Source organism: Fistularia commersonii, chromosome 9, assembly GCF_037954325.1.
Source record: "Fistularia commersonii isolate RoL2024-O1a breed Wild chromosome 9, RoL_Fcom_v1.0, whole genome shotgun sequence".
Taxonomy (NCBI): Eukaryota; Metazoa; Chordata; class Actinopteri; order Syngnathiformes; family Fistulariidae; genus Fistularia; species Fistularia commersonii.
The window spans coordinates 2479073-2495903 of NC_141292.1; the positions used below are offsets into that span (position 1 = coordinate 2479073).

At 36.4% G+C, this 16831-nt stretch overlaps 1 protein-coding gene across 1 annotated transcript in view; it reads left to right on the forward strand.

The window, feature by feature from the left end:
• Nucleotides 1-16831, forward strand: part of kcnt1a (potassium sodium-activated channel subfamily T member 1a) — a 41566-nt gene that overhangs the window by 880 nt on the left and 23855 nt on the right. Inside the window, exons 2-13 of the mRNA XM_086151895.1 lie at nucleotides 1518-1682; nucleotides 8517-8596; nucleotides 10453-10600; nucleotides 10771-10818; nucleotides 11584-11632; nucleotides 11854-11913; nucleotides 12191-12265; nucleotides 12377-12460; nucleotides 12681-12775; nucleotides 14279-14459; nucleotides 14546-14710; nucleotides 14783-14919. Coding sequence (XP_086008021.1) covers nucleotides 1518-1682; nucleotides 8517-8596; nucleotides 10453-10600; nucleotides 10771-10818; nucleotides 11584-11632; nucleotides 11854-11913; nucleotides 12191-12265; nucleotides 12377-12460; nucleotides 12681-12775; nucleotides 14279-14459; nucleotides 14546-14710; nucleotides 14783-14919 — 1287 coding nt within the window. The remainder of the gene's footprint in view (nucleotides 1-1517; nucleotides 1683-8516; nucleotides 8597-10452; nucleotides 10601-10770; nucleotides 10819-11583; nucleotides 11633-11853; nucleotides 11914-12190; nucleotides 12266-12376; nucleotides 12461-12680; nucleotides 12776-14278; nucleotides 14460-14545; nucleotides 14711-14782; nucleotides 14920-16831) is intronic.

A 16831-nucleotide genomic window follows, 5' to 3' on the forward strand; every position in this document is an offset into this window, starting at 1 on the left:
TTCATCTTCATTTTATTTTCATTTCAATTCTTTCATCCTCCAGAAAAAAAAGAAGAAATTTAGTACGTTGAAATTTCAATTGACTAAATCTATTATATATCCATTTATCTAAAAGAAAACATTAAACTTAATATTCACCTCAATCTAAATTGATGCACAGCGGTGAGGGAGCTCCTAAACAAACTGTCAAAGAGGTGGGCAGGGACGTTAAACGCTTTATTCCTGGCATATTAAATAGATTATTTCCAGAAATCCGACATGCCTCCTTGTGGATTAGAGGGATCACGCAGCCGTTCGTAAATGACTTTCCGTCCGTACGACGGCTGCGGGTCTGCTCTTTACTGTCCGTGTCGTTTCTGGATCTTGTTTGAACAGCTGTTGACTGAATGATCTGCAGGCAAACAGACAAAGAGGGTATTAAGGAAGTATTCCCTTTTGAGTTTTAAGCCTGGGCTCTTTATTCCCAATATGTCTGGTCTAAATGATTAAAAACGAAGAAGTGAAAATGATGTTTGTCCAATATTGATCGTAAACACGATCTGTTTCAAAGGAACCGCCGAAAACAGCATTTGTTTGTTAATCTCTGTTTACGTTTTGCTTCTTCCTGATTAGTTCTTTGCACAAATTTGTCGTTTTGGCGCCGTCGGCAACAAGATTGTCCAATCTCGGAACTGCACTTTTCTTCTGAAAAGTAGTGTTTATCAGACGTTCGGTCATCTAGTTTGAGATATTCACAGCTTTTGCACAAGGAGTCCAGAATCCATAATGTTTCTTTGTTTGCAAAATACTCCATTGACTCCAAAAACCCAAACAAAAACACATTCATTTATCAGGGAAAAAGGTCCAACTGCGAATCGGTCGTTTTTACTAGTAATTGGAACGGCTGCGTTTTCAAGATCACTGGTGGTGATTGGCTCGGCAGGAGGGAAACCACCGGGAAAACGTAATTGGCGGAGATGCGGCGGGGGGGGGGGGGGCCGCAGACGGATCTGCTACTCCAAAATGTCTGTGCAGACTCATCTGGCCGTCCCGGCGATGATATTGCATAATTTCTTCACGTTTTTTAATTTATTTATTTTTTTTATGTGGCTTCATGACAAATTTAGATCTTTTCTTCCCACGACGTTGCCGAGGGACATGTTTTCAATTCCCCGTCTTCCCGGCCGTAGAGCTTTCGGAGCCAACGCTTTCACCGAAGATAGAACTCGTTCTGTTAATTATTGTCCCTCTTTGTCATTCAGAAAAAGAGAAGAAAAAAAAAAGGGTCCAGGTTTAAAAATGGTTTCAATTCCATCCAACATGCAGAACCGAAGTGTCTGGTCTCTTTCTGCAGTCTGTTATCTCACCATCACTGTCACTCTTTATTCTGTTCCCTTCCTTTTCTTCTTCTCCCTTTTTGCAGTTCCTTCCACTTCATCTCTGTCTGATCTCCAAACTCCCGTCACTTTTTCTTCTTATTCTCTTTTTTTTTTTCCTCCCTTTTCTGTTTCCTCAATCGCCCGCTCTCCCTTCTCCAGCTCGTCTCCGGCGACCCCCGAACCCACCGCCAACGCCAGCGGGGTTCTTCTAGATATCTCCAAGCTGAAGATGGAGCAGCCGGAGAGCGAGGTTCCTCCGCTGCCGCTCCGCTTCCGCTTCAGAGACCTGCTGCTCGGGGACCAGAGCTTCCAGAATGATGACAGGTAGGAAGCAATGGCACATAGAGACTTTTTTTTTTTTTTTTTTAATTTTTAAATTTTAATAAATTTTTTTTTTTTTTTTTTAATAAATTTTTTTTTCGGGACTTTTAGAGAGTCCAACTCATTGATAAAGCACAGAACATGAAATGATGTGTCTGGATTTTTTTTTTTTTTTTTTTTTTTTGTCGTACAATATATTTTATTTTTCATTTGGATTATTTTAAACGAAAATAGTTGCCGGGAGGAAAAAAAAAAAAAAAAAATTGGTAGGGGTGCCCTCTAAGGTTATTTATATAAAAAAAAAAAAATGATCTGCTTGTTGTTGTGCCATGATTTTACGCGCCGCCCCACAGGAAAGTAGATTTTTCTCCATGTGACCCCTCAACTAAAATGAGTTTGACACTCCTGCATTCAGGGCTCTGGAACTGGTTTTAGAAATAAACTGCAAATGAATTGATAGTTTAACCCAGTGGCGTCAAATTCAAGTCCAACAAACGTTGCATCCGGCTTGCAAAGCTAAAAGATAACAGGTTTCAGGGACGTATTGAACGATAAGTGCATTAGCAGTGCTTGTTTGTCATTATTTTAACCGTCCGACCCGCTTGAGAGTAGATTTTCGAAGTGTGAGACTTCGGCTCCATCGCTGTGCTGTTTTAAGAGAAAAAAAAACAAGTCCAGTCACCCTGACAAGATTTGTGGATCAATGAACCATCATCCGGACGACCGGGAACCTTCACGGACTCGTTGGAAATGAAGGTTAAATAGAAGTTCTGGTCTCAGTCCAGGCTGCTGTCCAGGGTGCTGAACAGGTTTGCTTAATACGTGCGCGTTTTACCGTGTTCGTGTTCAAATTTGGAGATTATTCAATAGATATGAAGGTCGTTGGTGTGAGACAGAAGGACGCAGGGTTGGATGGAGAAGGTCGATTCGCTGTGTCGACCCCTGAAGGAAGAAGCCCGATGGAGAAGGAGAAGCTTGTCAGCATTAGAAAGAGACTTTCAGATGACGTTTGTGGGCGTGCCGATCCTTCGGTTAAAAAAAAAACAACTTCTGTTTTTCAATGCAACCGCTCAGAAAACCTGCTAAGACTTGGAATTCAACCATTTGAGACGGAGGTCGGGAACCCGTGGCTGGCAGAGAAGTCTCAGCTTGTGGCTGGAGACGATCCCAGATGTAATTCGGGGTACGGGAAGTACTGACTTCAAAACTCTTCTTTTTATTGGATAATTCGGTTGTTGTGAGGTCAAGAAGCAAACGTCCCACCTTCTAATGAAATAGTCACCTAAAAAATTCACGCAGAGCAAACCCTACTGAATATGAGGATGGAGAAAAGAAAAAGATGTCGAGAACCGTGCATTTCAAATCTAAACTCGGAGACACGCCGTGCTCAGCTTTGCTGGTTCTTCATTGAGGAACGGATTATTTCGTTTATTATTCGTCAACTCCGGTATAACAACGTAATTAAAAAGAATACATTCAGAGACTTATTGCACTTTAATTATCTTACAGAAAACTCACACACTTGGATGGATCTCAGGGAAATATATTTAAAAATATGTGGCTTTCACGCCTCTCGAAGCCAAAAAGGTGATTTAACCTTTGCAGCGATAATGCACACTTGAATAATCGCATTCTTGTGTTTGACTCTTATTCTCACGGTTTGTCTGAACACGACCGCTTTCAGTTTTCAGTGTAATTTTTGCAGGTTTCCCCCGTACGTACGGCCAAACTGTATTTACACAGTAAGAGAAAAGAAAGCCTTTGTTAATGACAGACTTGGTACAACTCTTCTCTAAAGTTCAACCTTTAAATGCCAAGTTTCTTCTCGACATTTTCGCTTTATCCTCAAAATGATATTGTAACCTTATTCTCAAAGTATTGGTGATAAAACATTTTTCAAAAAGATAAAAAAAAAGATAAAAAAATAAATATGTGAAAATAGAAAAAAAAAAAAAAAATCCAATCATGTTTTTTCGTCCCCCCATACACTTGGCTCTAATACTCTAGTGTGTGTGTGTGTGTGTGTTTGGCTGCATTCAAAAAATTCTCTGAAAACAAGTTTTTCAGCAACTCTGTTCTGACATCTGCTTTTTTCTAACATTTATACTTTTTTTTTTTTTTTTTACTTTGTTTTCATACCAGGATTCATCGTGATCACCAATATTGATATGTGAGGAGTCCAACTGTTTTGCACTTCATTTAGCATTTTTAATGTTATTTCTCAGCCCGGACTAATTAAAAGAATTACAAATAACGAAATGTTTGGGTGCTGCCGGGGAGAGAGAGAGCTACATTTGGTTTCAGCAGAGACCAAGAGCGATGTTGTTAGTAAAACTTTAATAAGAAGGGGAAGCTCCCACTGCACAAAGCTTTTTCCCTAAATGAACAACAAAACCTTTTCTTTCAAAAGAAAGCAATAGACATTTTAATTCGGGATCATTTTTCTGTTGGATCTCTGTGTTTGGGAGCCCGTCGTCTGCTGGTGGCAGATAGTATTATTAGAGGCTGCAGGCCAGGGTTTTCCAAGTGTTTGTCGCAGCTCGGCAAATGTCACTGCTCCTGTAGGATCGTCAATCACTCCAATATCTCAGAGAAAAGGAAAATTAGTTGGAAGAATAATGGGCGAAAAAGGATTTTTTTTTTTTTTTTCAAATTTCTCTGTCTCTTTGATGAATGATTATTTTTAAACACAGTATTAGAATAATTTTTACAAACATCATTTAATATGCTAATTATTTTTGAGCCAGGGTGCCTCCTGGATGTTTTATTCAGTTGTGCTGTTTAAGTTAATTATTGCATACCCTGTAGCAGCATCATTTATTTTTAAGAGTGCTGTTTAATGGAAATACATAATTCTAGCTGTCTATAGGGGAAAAAAAAAAGGTTTGATTTTTTTTCATTTTATCAGAATTAAAAAGATAACTGGCTTACTAATACAGAACAGACAGTGTTTTTTCTTAATTAATATTTGCATTGACAATCTTTTTTATTTACATAGAATACAATTTCATTTTACCTCGTGATATTTATTACATAAATTCAACCGAGCGAAACTTGAGTAATTCCGTACCTCCGAAGTGTTCTGTGTGTCATCTCCTTGATTTATTATAAATTTCCTCCACAAATCCTCCACGTATTTAAAAGTAAATGTGCCTCAACAGGCAGGAATGACGGCGTCAAGGTCTTTTCATGTAACTCGGAAACCCGCGGTGAGTCGCTTCACCGGTGTGGGCGAGGGGTTTGGGGGGGGGGGGGGGGGGTTTCAAGCAATTCTGAGAATTTTTCACAAGCACTGACTCATTTCTGAAGGTCATCTATAAATACCCGCTCCGAACTCTTCCAAGTTTCACGGAAGACAACAACAATAAAAAAAAAATATATTGACGACACCTGCAAAAGCCACGAAATCCTTCCGTTTGTCACAATCCCATTTTCCAGCTTCATGAGAAGCTGCAGTGCTACTGTAGAGGACTGTGCTGTTCAGTTAGGGTTATTCCTGTCATTGCAATGTTGCTGTGGCAACAGGCCCGCTCTTGAGGGAGAAAGAGAGAGAGGGATGTATACATATCTAAAAATAATCCAATTTTATTCGTCTAAATAAATGATTAATCATCCTGCGCTTTGCCTTTAATTTCTTTTTTTTTTTTTTTACCCCCACAACCAGTTCAGATAAATAATTTTTTTTCAAAGATTTGATAATATTTCATCTGCAGAAACGGCGGTGTGTTATTTACGAGCTGCGGGGAGGCGCGCCAGTCGTAGAGGCTTCCACCGTAGATTAAGACTCTCTGCGCGACGCTGCCACAGGTGTTTTGCACGATGGATCCGAAGATCAGCGTTCCAACCTGGGTCAACTCCACCGTGGGCTCTTTTGGTAGTGACACGGGGCAGAGGTAGGGCCGAGCGCGGGAAGTGAAAAAGCGCATGGTTTCCTGATGACACTGGACTGAATGGGAGGTTTGGGTTCGGCACAGGCAGGTAAAATGATTTTCTTGGCAATTTCCAGCTTTTTGGAGCTGAAAATTGGAGCGGAAAAAAAAAAAAAAGTGGAGACCTGTTGTGGTTTTCTGCTTGGCGGAAACGTGAACTTTTGCATTTGTTAATAAGAATTAGAAAAATGGCAGTGATTTGCTTTGGAGCCAACCAGCAATGCATTTTTGAAACAAGTATACTTGTGTGAAAAATGTCCAATAAGCAATACATGTAAGTCAGGCATTAGTTGAGTTTCCTCTGTTGTTTTAGCAAAAATTATATTCAAGCCAACCTTGTGTGTGTTGTGATGCCAAGAGTCCTGATATTGATGTACCAAATATTAACTTTAAGACCACGCAGAATGAAAATACCACAGATTGAGCAGAGTGTGTAAATATTTTATTTTTTCATTTTTTATTATTTATTTTAATTTTTATTTTATTTTTTTTATTTTTTTATTTTTACCCATCCCCTTTTTTTTTTTTAAATCTCTCATTACAAAATATCCTCTTGTTGCGTATTTCTCAAATACACGAAGTTGTAAAAACACAAGTAATTCCAGTCATAAATCTTTTTTCGTTTTTTGCACGAGATCATTCTGTCACTGTTGGGGTCAAAGGTTAGATGGAGGCAGATGATTCAATGTGAACAGCTGAAAGTTTAAGAAAAACGAGACCTGCAAATAAAGTGATTGATTGCATTTTGCATTAATTCAGTAAAAAACAAACAAAATAAGAAGGATGAGTGTTTTCGATTTTGGTGATTCGCAGGGTCACTTTCTGCTTTTCTCTGTTCCGAGACTTTCATTCTTACTTTGTAATGAATTACTTTGTAATTCATCCCAAACTGATCGTGGCGCTGCTTAGCCAGACCCAGCCATCACTTCATTTCTTTTTTTTTTCTATTTTAATCTGCCAGCTGGTGTGTCCATGCTGACAAATTCTGGATTCTACTTGGACTTAAAAAACAGCTATATGGAAGCCCAGCTGTTATTTTCAAGTGTCTGTACACTCATGGCATTGATTAAATATACAAATCTGAACAAACTGAGCACAGCTCTCAGACGCGGATTTCCATTTTTCCTTTATTTATTCTGCTCAAGAGTCCTTCCACTCAGGAAAAAGTCAGCTTCCCCTTAATTTGATCTGATAAAAAGGGGCTATAGAACGTAATCCAGGGCAAATTTTGCATCTTGAAACGTCTAATAGCTACCAAAGTGATATTCTGCAGCATGGCTCCTGTCAGATACGTTCAGCTGGTAATTGTGTGCTCAACAGGAGCCGCTGAAGGATCGGTCCATGCCGGTGTGTGTGTGTGTGTTCGTGTGTGTGTGTGTTTCTATGGGGGTGGGTGAGATGCAAACACAGGATCCTCAGATGTGACATCAGCACTCAACTGAAGTGTTCGTTCCTTCAGAGCTAATCTCTTCCCCGCTGCAGACCAGATTCTGCAGCTGTGTTTTTTTTTTTTTATCAACTGGCAGAGAATTTCCCCTCTTCTATTCTCTCTATGAAATCCATGAAAAAAAAAAATTTACATTTTTAATATTTAAAAAAAAAAAAAAAATCAATCAATGTGAGCATGTAGCGCAGATTTTTGATTGATTTTTTTCAATAACAATAATACATTAATATTTAAAACATTATTATTAAAAGAGAACAATATATATTTTTTTGTATTTTCTTAACAAATTAAATACTCAATCAATGCTAGCATGTTACACGGATTTTTTATTCATTTATTTATTTTTGTAATGTTAAATTTATATTTAAAACATTATTATTAAAAAAAATTTTTTTTTCAAATTTTTAAAACAGTTTCTTTGCAAAATAAAAATCAATAAATGCTAGCACGTAACAAGAATTGTTGATTGTTTTTTTTATTTTTATAATAATTATAATACATTCATATTTAAAGCATTATTATTTTAAAAAAATACATTTTTAAAACATTTTCTTTACAAAATAAAAAATCAGTCAATGCAAGCATGTAGCGAGAATTTTTGATTGATTTTTTTTTTCTATTAAAAAAATTTACATACATTCGAAAACCAAAAATTGCTTGATTTTATTTCATTTTTTACTTGATTGTTACTTGATTAAATTTCAGGGTTTTTCAGGGGATCCAGGCATCATGCATCTGTCAATTTCCAACTCTGCGTGCCAGTAGCCTTTCTCAGGAGAATATCTGTACGTGTTATTGTCGTGTTCATGTTGGCCACAAGCGTGTACTTTGTTTGTCCCCTCAAATTCATATTTATAGGTGACTCATGTTCATAAAAGTGACAACTGTGGGTGGGATCAAAGAATCAAGGAGCCGTTTCTGAAGCCGTCCATTTCCCACTCATTCTTCAGAGCAAAAACGCACAGCTGATTTGTTCCCTCTTTGGCTTATTTAACATTTAATGCATGGCATAAGAGCGCAAACTGCATAAAAGTTGTTTTTGAGCAGTTTGAAAAGAGACTGACTGGATCTGCAATGAGGCAGACGTGAAATAGCTGTTTGAAAACACCAAAAAAAATACAGTCATTTCCAGACTATTGAGCACACCTGAATATAAGCCGCACCGGATAAAAGTGACTAAATGAATATTTGTGTAAATATGTAGGCCGCATTGGTCTATAAGCCATGTTTATTTACACAGAAACACATTTATAAATGTATGTGATGTTTGTAGGATAAGCATGCTCATTTATGTTTCGATTTTTAGCTTAAAAAGTACTGATTGCAAGAAATATTTCTTTATGTGGGAATAAGGGAATTATATATATAAGTAACTCTCATACTTGTAGTACATGAGCTTATTTTTTCAAAGGCTAAAAGCTTGTTTTGTGTTTTTTTTTTGTCTTGTTATCCATCTCTTAGGGTGCATATTGAGTTCTACGTCAATGAAAACACCTTCAAAGAGCGCCTGAAGCTTTTCTTCATCAAAAACCAAAGATCAAGTAGGTGACTGGTTTCTTGGTTTGCTCCAAGGCGTTTACAGCAGAGCAAAAAATTCAACTTTATTCTTAAATCTATCCTTAAAACATACATATTGGATAAATGATATTGAATATTAAACGTTCCCTTGCCTGATTTCCATTCGAAGTACCAACCAGGTGTATCTGAATTAAAATTCCCTGATTTGAGTCATTTTAAAAAATATATAAAAATACCTTTTTTTTTTTTCAATATCCAGTAATTGTTCTGGAAGGACATCTGATGCTCACCTTCAGTCTCACTCCATCCAGTGTGCGCTAAATGTGCGCTCTGCAGAGCGAGCACTCGTATATTTTCATAGGGCGCTCTTTTATATGGCGACTTTAACTCTGTCTGTCAGAAAACCGATTCAGCCGTATTACTGGTCATAAAAGGGAGCTTGCAAGAAATACAACTTATAACTTTCACACCTGTGTCAGCACAAGTAGAAATCTCAACCTTGGTTAATAAATTGTCCCAAATATTATTGTTTTTGTCCGAATCTTCTTGTTGTGACAACTGGACTTGATTTTCTTCACTAAAAGTAGTTTCCTTCATCGCCTTCACTTCAAATGACCTCTGGGAAGTTTCCCAGTATAATATATATTATATTTGAATATACTCAAATATTATACAGATTACATTTGAATTTATACAAATATAATCCAATATATAATAATCTATATTATATTACTATTACATTCATTTCTAATGACCTGTGAGGAGTTTTTAAAGTATTATATTTTATATAATGTTATAATGTTATGTATATATATATGTATAAGTATGTGTACATGTATACATATATGTATATATGTATTTATATATGTATGTATGTACCAACACACACACACATATATATATGTATATATATATATATTATAGTGTATATAAAATAGAATGGTATATATAATAATGTTTTATTATTATTATTATTATTATTATTATACTATGCACATATATGTATGTAGCAGTATATGTATTTATATTTGTGTAAAATGTATGTATATATATATATATATATATATATATATACACACATATGCATGTATATATATGTATATATGTATGTAAATACATATTTATATGTATACATATATACATGTATGAATATATATATATATACATGTATATATCTATGTATGTGTGTGTGTATATATATATATACATACATATGTATAAAATATAGCATATAAAAAATAAAAATAAAAAGATATATATGATAATATTATTATATAATATATAATATTCCTGGATTATTATAATAATAATAATAATTATTATTATCATTATTATTATTATTATTTGGAAACTGCCCACAGGTCATTAGAAGTGAAGAAGCCTCTGGGATCAGAGGTGAAACTTGAAGAAATTCAAGTCCAGTTGCCACAAAGAAGATTTCCACAAAAAGTATCATCTCAATGTTTAGTCCAGTTTCCTGATTAACCAAGGTTGTGATTTCTACCTGTGCTGATGTGGAAGTTATAGTTTATATTTCTTGCAAGCTACCTTGCAAGATTTCGAGAAGAGTTCACCACGACCCGGACAACAGAGAACCTCCACACACGAGATTATACTTTCCTCTCAAGAATATTTTCTTCACTAGAATCATAATTTACACACAAATGTAAGCGCATACACTCATACTGCGTTGAAGCATACAAGTCCCTTTTTTTCGCTCCTGCTTTTCTTCACCTGAATGTGACTTCGGTCCCTCTCCCTCTTTTACACACAAATGTAAGCGCATACACTCATACTGCATTGAAGCATACAAGTCCCTTTTTTTTCGCTCCAGCTTTTCTTCACCCAAATGTGATTTTGGTCCCTCTTCCGCCTCCAGGCCTCAGAATCCGGGTGTTCAACTTCTGCCTGAAGCTGCTGACCTGTTTGCTGTACATCATCAGAGTGGTCACTGACAACCCTGGCCAGAGCGCCAGCGCTAGCCACGGCGCCGCCCAGCAGAACGCTCCCAGCGGCAGCAACAAATGGTTTGTTCAATGTGGACGTCTGGTAGAAAGTGAATGCAACTTTTCCACACGCCGCAAACTCTTTGTGCTCTTCTTTCCTTTTCTTCTTCTTCTTCTTCTTCTTCTTCTTCTTCTTCTTCTTCTTCTTCTTCTTCTTCTTCATCGTGGGCATCCTCATCTCTCTCCCGCAGTGTGGACTGCCACTGGAACGGATCGGTTCAGGACAGAGAAATTAACTGGTAAGATGCGGAAAAGCGATGTATCTTCATTGTGTTCCAACTCTTGTCATTCTGTTATCTGTTTTTATCCTTCTGGTCTGCAGCGTGTTGCCATTCTCTTGCTGTTTTTTTTTTATCTTTGTTATTCTGTTAGCTGTTCCTATCCTTGTTATTGTCTTTGTCCTTTTCATCGTCTCTTCTATTTATATTTATATTCATACCATACTGTACCCTACCTTACCTTACATTTATCTGACCTTATCTTATCATACCTTACCGTATCTTATCATACCTTACCGTATCTTATCATACCTTACCTTATCTCACTTTATCTTATCTTACCTTATGGTACCTTATCTTATCTTATCTTATCTCATCTCATCGCACCTAACCTTATCTTATCTTATCTTATCTTATCTTATCTTATCTCATCTCATCTCATCTCATCTCATCTCATCTCATCTCATCTCATCTCATCTCATCTTATCTTACCATACTCTATCTTATCATACCTTATCTTATCTTACCTTATTTACGTTATCTTATCTTACCTTACCTTACCTTACCTTACCTTATCTTATCTCATTGTACCTTACCTTACCTTACCTTATCTTATCTTATCTTATCTTATCTTATCTTATCTTATCTTATCTTATCTTATCTTATCTTATCTTATCTCTCATCATATCATATCATATCATATCATATCATATCATATCATATCATATCATATCATATCATATCATATCTTATCTTTCCGTCCCTTATTGTTGTTCTTTCCTACAGGGGGTTGATCTTTTGGGTGGACAGGAAGGTTCCTGTCTGGGCCATCCAGGTAAGTTGCAGCACGGTTATAATGCAATGTACTTAAGCTGGGATGTTTACTGAAGGAAATTAAATAATATATTACTTATGTTATATATATATTTATAATTACTTTAATTAACTGAGCCCAAATTTTGAGTGCAAATTTCCAGTGCATTGACATAGAATGTATTCAGATTGTGATGCAAACCTTCTGACCTGTGATATTTTTGGGTTTTCCCTTCTGTGCAGGTTATTGTGGCTATCATTAGTTTCCTGGAGACGATGCTGCTGATGTATCTGAGTTACAAGGTAAAATACACACACTAATACACACACACACTATGCCTTCACTCACCGGTGTGTTTTTTGTGTATTCTCAATAATTATACAGTCAAGGAGACAAAGTATAAGTGGTGTTATAAGCCAAATTTCCACATGGCGTCATTGGACGGTAATTATAGGAGTTGGTTCAGGTGAAAGATTAAGTGGTTGTGAAAGAAGTAGTCCAATTATTGACTATTGTGAGATTTTTGTTGTCAATACGTTTTTTTTGGTGTTTCTTTTTTCTGTCTTGTTTCATTTTCAGGGCAACATTTGGGAGCAGATATTCCAGGTGTCTTTTCTTCTAGAAATAATAAACACGGTCCCCTTCATTATTACGGTAAACCCCCATCTTTCTACAGACAAATGTTAACGTTCCTCTTTTGTCAATTGTACAAAAGTCACACCGTCAAAGTGCTTATTGACCTGAGACGTATCATTTTCTCCTCAGATCTTCTGGCCCTCGATAAGGAACATCTTTATTCCCGTGTTTCTCAACTGCTGGCTTGCCAAATGCGCTTTAGAGAACATGATCGTAAGTAAAAAAACAAACATAAGTGCCTCCTGTCATAAAACTATGTTTGCAACGTTGTCATTCCTCGATAAGGTCAGTCGGTGACGCGAGTGTCACTGCCGTTTGCTAGTTTTTCCAGCAAACAATAACTAACCGTGAGATTCGACATATTGATATAAGTTGGCGTTTATTTCTCTGCTTTTTCTCTTTTTTTTTGTCCCCTATTATTCTTGTTGCGTAGAATGACGTCCACAGAGCAATCCAAAGAACCAATTCAGCCATGTTCAACCAGGTCCTCATTCTCATCTGCACTCTGCTCTGCTTGGTGTTTACAGGGTGAGCTTCTCTGCGGTCTGTTTATTCCTTTCATTCAGGTATGCATTCAAACAGCCAGTGTGAGAATGCAATCATATAAAGCGGGGAGGAGGCGCAGGTCAGATCTTTTGTTTTGGGAAATAAATGGGAAATGTTGAATCTAGGTCATTTTGAAAAAATTGAAAACAAAATAATTGGAGTTGGGGTCTGCAGCAAACAGAAATTCTATTGCGGTCTACGATAGAAATTTGCTGAATTTGCTGACTTGTGGTTCATTTGTTTAAGATGAGATAAACTTTATCCATCCCCCATTGGGGAAATCTTTTGTCACAGCAGCGTAACAGTTTTAGTGCCAATAAATATGATTATGAATATAAATTACAGACAATTATTACAAAAACATCGTCACTTCCTTATCTTTTTTGCACTACTGCTACTTTGCACTGACAACCTTTATGCTGCTATTGTCCGTGTACAATCATTTTACTAAAATGGTAAAAAAAAAGGAATTTTGCTGCCACTCAAATATCAGTCTAAATCTGCGTGCACTTTATACTTACAGTGGGAAAGATCATCTCTTCATGTCCAGTACATGCAGTTAAATTGACAATAAACCTGACTTTGACTTTGAATTAGAATAGAATTAGAAAATAGCAAAAGACAAATAAATAGACAGCAGAGAGAACAACAACAACAGCAACATCCGGATAAGAATGGACAACAGAATAAAAACAATGAAAATTTAAAAAAAAATGTCTGTAAGGGTGAAAATGGACAACCGAAACGATGGATAAAAAGGGATAAAAACAGAGTGACAATTGCAATAACAAAAATAAACAAAATAAGCAGGATGAGAATGATCAGAGACCAACAAGGATAAAATAGACAATAATAAACACAGTCTCCCTTAGTATTACGGTTAACTCCAAATGCTAACAAAAGTTAGCATTCCTCTCTTTCTACTGTGCAAATGTGAAGCAAAAAAGGGTTTATTGCATCAAATTAAATTAAATTAAAGCTAACACAAAAAAAAAACATTTCTGCATAACACATCAGCTGATGAGTAAAAATATAATATAATATAATATAATATAATATAATATGATATAATATAATATAATATAATATAATATAATATAATATAATATAATATAATATAATTAGATCAGAGAAGATAAGCTTTATTAATCCCATAGGGGGAATTCCTTTGCCACAGCAGTGTAACAGTTATAATGTCAATAATAATAATAATAATAATAATAGTAATGATATTTTATATTTAATATTTAATGTTTACTGTTTAATGTAATGATGCACATAACTGTTTAATTTGCTTTCTATTTTATTCTATTTCTTTTATCTGTTTCATTTTCTCTTTATTATTATTATTACTATTATTTTGTTAATTTCATGTCACTGTGGGATTGTGAGAAACATCTTCTCCATTCCTCTGTACGTCCATTCCTCTCTGTCTATTGTACAAAAGTGAAACAAAAAAAAAAGTGTTGCGTTGTGTCACCACAGAACATGTGGAATCCAGCACCTGGAGCGAGCAGGAAGAAACCTCTCCCTGTTCAATTCTTTCTACTTCTGCATCGTTACCTTCTCCACCGTGGGCTTCGGAGACGTTACCCCCCGAATATGGCCTTCCCAGCTCCTGGTCGTCATCATGATCTGTGTGGCACTGGTGGTTCTTCCCCTGCAGGTCCGAAAACATCCCGATATCGTTTCGCTTCACGACGAAAGGCTTTATTCGGTGATTCGGGTTCCCCTTTGCTTGCTATGTGTTAGTTCGAGGAACTCATCTACCTGTGGATGGAGAGGCAAAAGTCCGGCGGGAACTACAGTCGCCATCGAGCTCAGACGGAGAAGCACGTGGTGCTTTGCGTCAGCGCGCTCAAAATTGATTTGCTCATGGATTTCCTCAACGAGTTCTACGCTCATCCCAGACTGCAGGTACGAAGGACCGACCGTCTTTATCCGCTCACCAGCGGCGCTAACTCCACGGTTGATGTGTATTTTTTGAAGGATTACTACGTAGTGATCCTGTGCCCGAGTGAAATGGACCTCCAGGTACGCAGGGTGTTGCAGATCCCGCTCTGGTCGCAACGGGTCATCTATCTGCAAGGATCTGTTCTGAAAGATCAAGACCTGCTGAGAGCCAAGTAAGAGATAAGTCATCTAACAGCTTTGACTGTCTAGATTCTGTACAAGTTATACTCCAGCTCAGATTATGAGTCTAAAATGGATGTAAACTATTGGGAAGATATTGTTTGCTGGGTCTGAGGGCATCGGTGCCATTCCACTGGATAACTGGAATTTATGGCGTACTAATTTTATTGTGACCGCTCAGATAAAGAGTGACCAAAATCTCCAAAATCGATTTCCAAAATCGATTTTGAAAACGTTTCACCCCTCATCCGTCTTCAGTCCGAATATATAATATTCATGAAATTAAAAAAAATAATAATAGAGTGCAAATTAAACAGTAAAGAGCACTATTACAGTAAACAGTAAACATTAAATATGATCTTGTCTTATATTATATTATTTTATATTGTCATACGTTATGTTATATATAACTTAACGTGATAAAAGCCATATATACCCTGTATTATATTATATTATATTATATTAGATTGTATTGTATTGTATTGTATTGTATTATATTATATTAGATTATATGAGATTATATTATTAACAATAATATAATATCATATAATATGATATTATATTATATTATATTATATTATATTATATTATATTATATTATATTATATTATATCATTATTATATAAAATGATAAAATATGACAAAATATAATTATATCTACACCCTCTTGAAATAGTGGCCTAAGTCATTTTTTCAGATTTTTCAGGAAACACAAAAAACTGAACCATTTGACACACTCTTGTCATAGGCAATTTCTACTAAAGGGGTAGAATTGCACAAACTGTTGAACTGAGGATGTTGGCAATTTTGCCAGAGGTGGTCAGCATCATGAGGAGATGATTTAGGCAAAAAAAAAAAACATTTCTGTAAAAAAAACTACTTAGGCGATTATTTTAAGAGGTTGACGATATAATAATATTATATTGGGAAATTCCTCACAGGTCATTAAAACTGAAGAAGCCTCTGGGATGAGACGTGAAACATCTTTAAGTAAAGAAATTAATTTGTTGCGCTGTATGTGAGGGTGAAGTGTTCAGGGTTTTGCCAAATTCAGACCGATGGCTCCTCTGGGGTAACTGTTTTTCAATCTTTTGTTTTTGCATTGATTGTCTTAAACAAATTTGAAGACCATTACATTCACGTTATTCTTTGAATCATGTTTATTTCATGAGGGATTGAGGGTTCACCACCTGCAAATGAATTTATGACACAATAATCCTTTCGCTGTTTTTCACTGCTGCTGTCACTCACGCCGAGTCAGTTTCCTTGAACCACTGGTTGTTAGTGTCATTTGCCGATGTATTCCTTAATCCCTCTGGTTCTGATTTTGGTGCTACTGTGCCTGCCCATCAGTAGGATTACTCAAAATATATCTCGCACAAATTCATGAAATGCAATAGCAGATGGAATGAAGGAAAAAAAATGACATTTTTGGTTTGAACCCAAACCGAGTCAGATTCACACAGAATCATCCTCTTTCTTCAACGCTGTGAGACATTTACATGGAATATTTAGCCGGGATTGTGGCTGACTATTGAATAATGTCAACAAGGTCTATTTCACGTGTCAAACTCGAGGCTCGCGGGCCAAATGTGGTCCGCCATGTTATTTCCTGCGGCCCACGATTGTCTTAAAATGAATGAATTGTAGAAAATGTGGTTTCCGCAAATTCGTGTCGATCACGTTACCCACGAAGTGACGGCGTCCCGCCATTAGATCGCAGTGTATCCACACCAACGCCATTTTCAACATGTGGAATTGAGATATATAAATGATCCCTAAATGTCCAGGAAGAGAAAAGTTGATACAGATGGAAGGATGTTTAAGAAAGATGGGAGGACGACTTCATGTTTGTGCTTCGAGGAGAAAAAGCAGTATTACTTTTGTGTTATGAGGCAGAGGTCG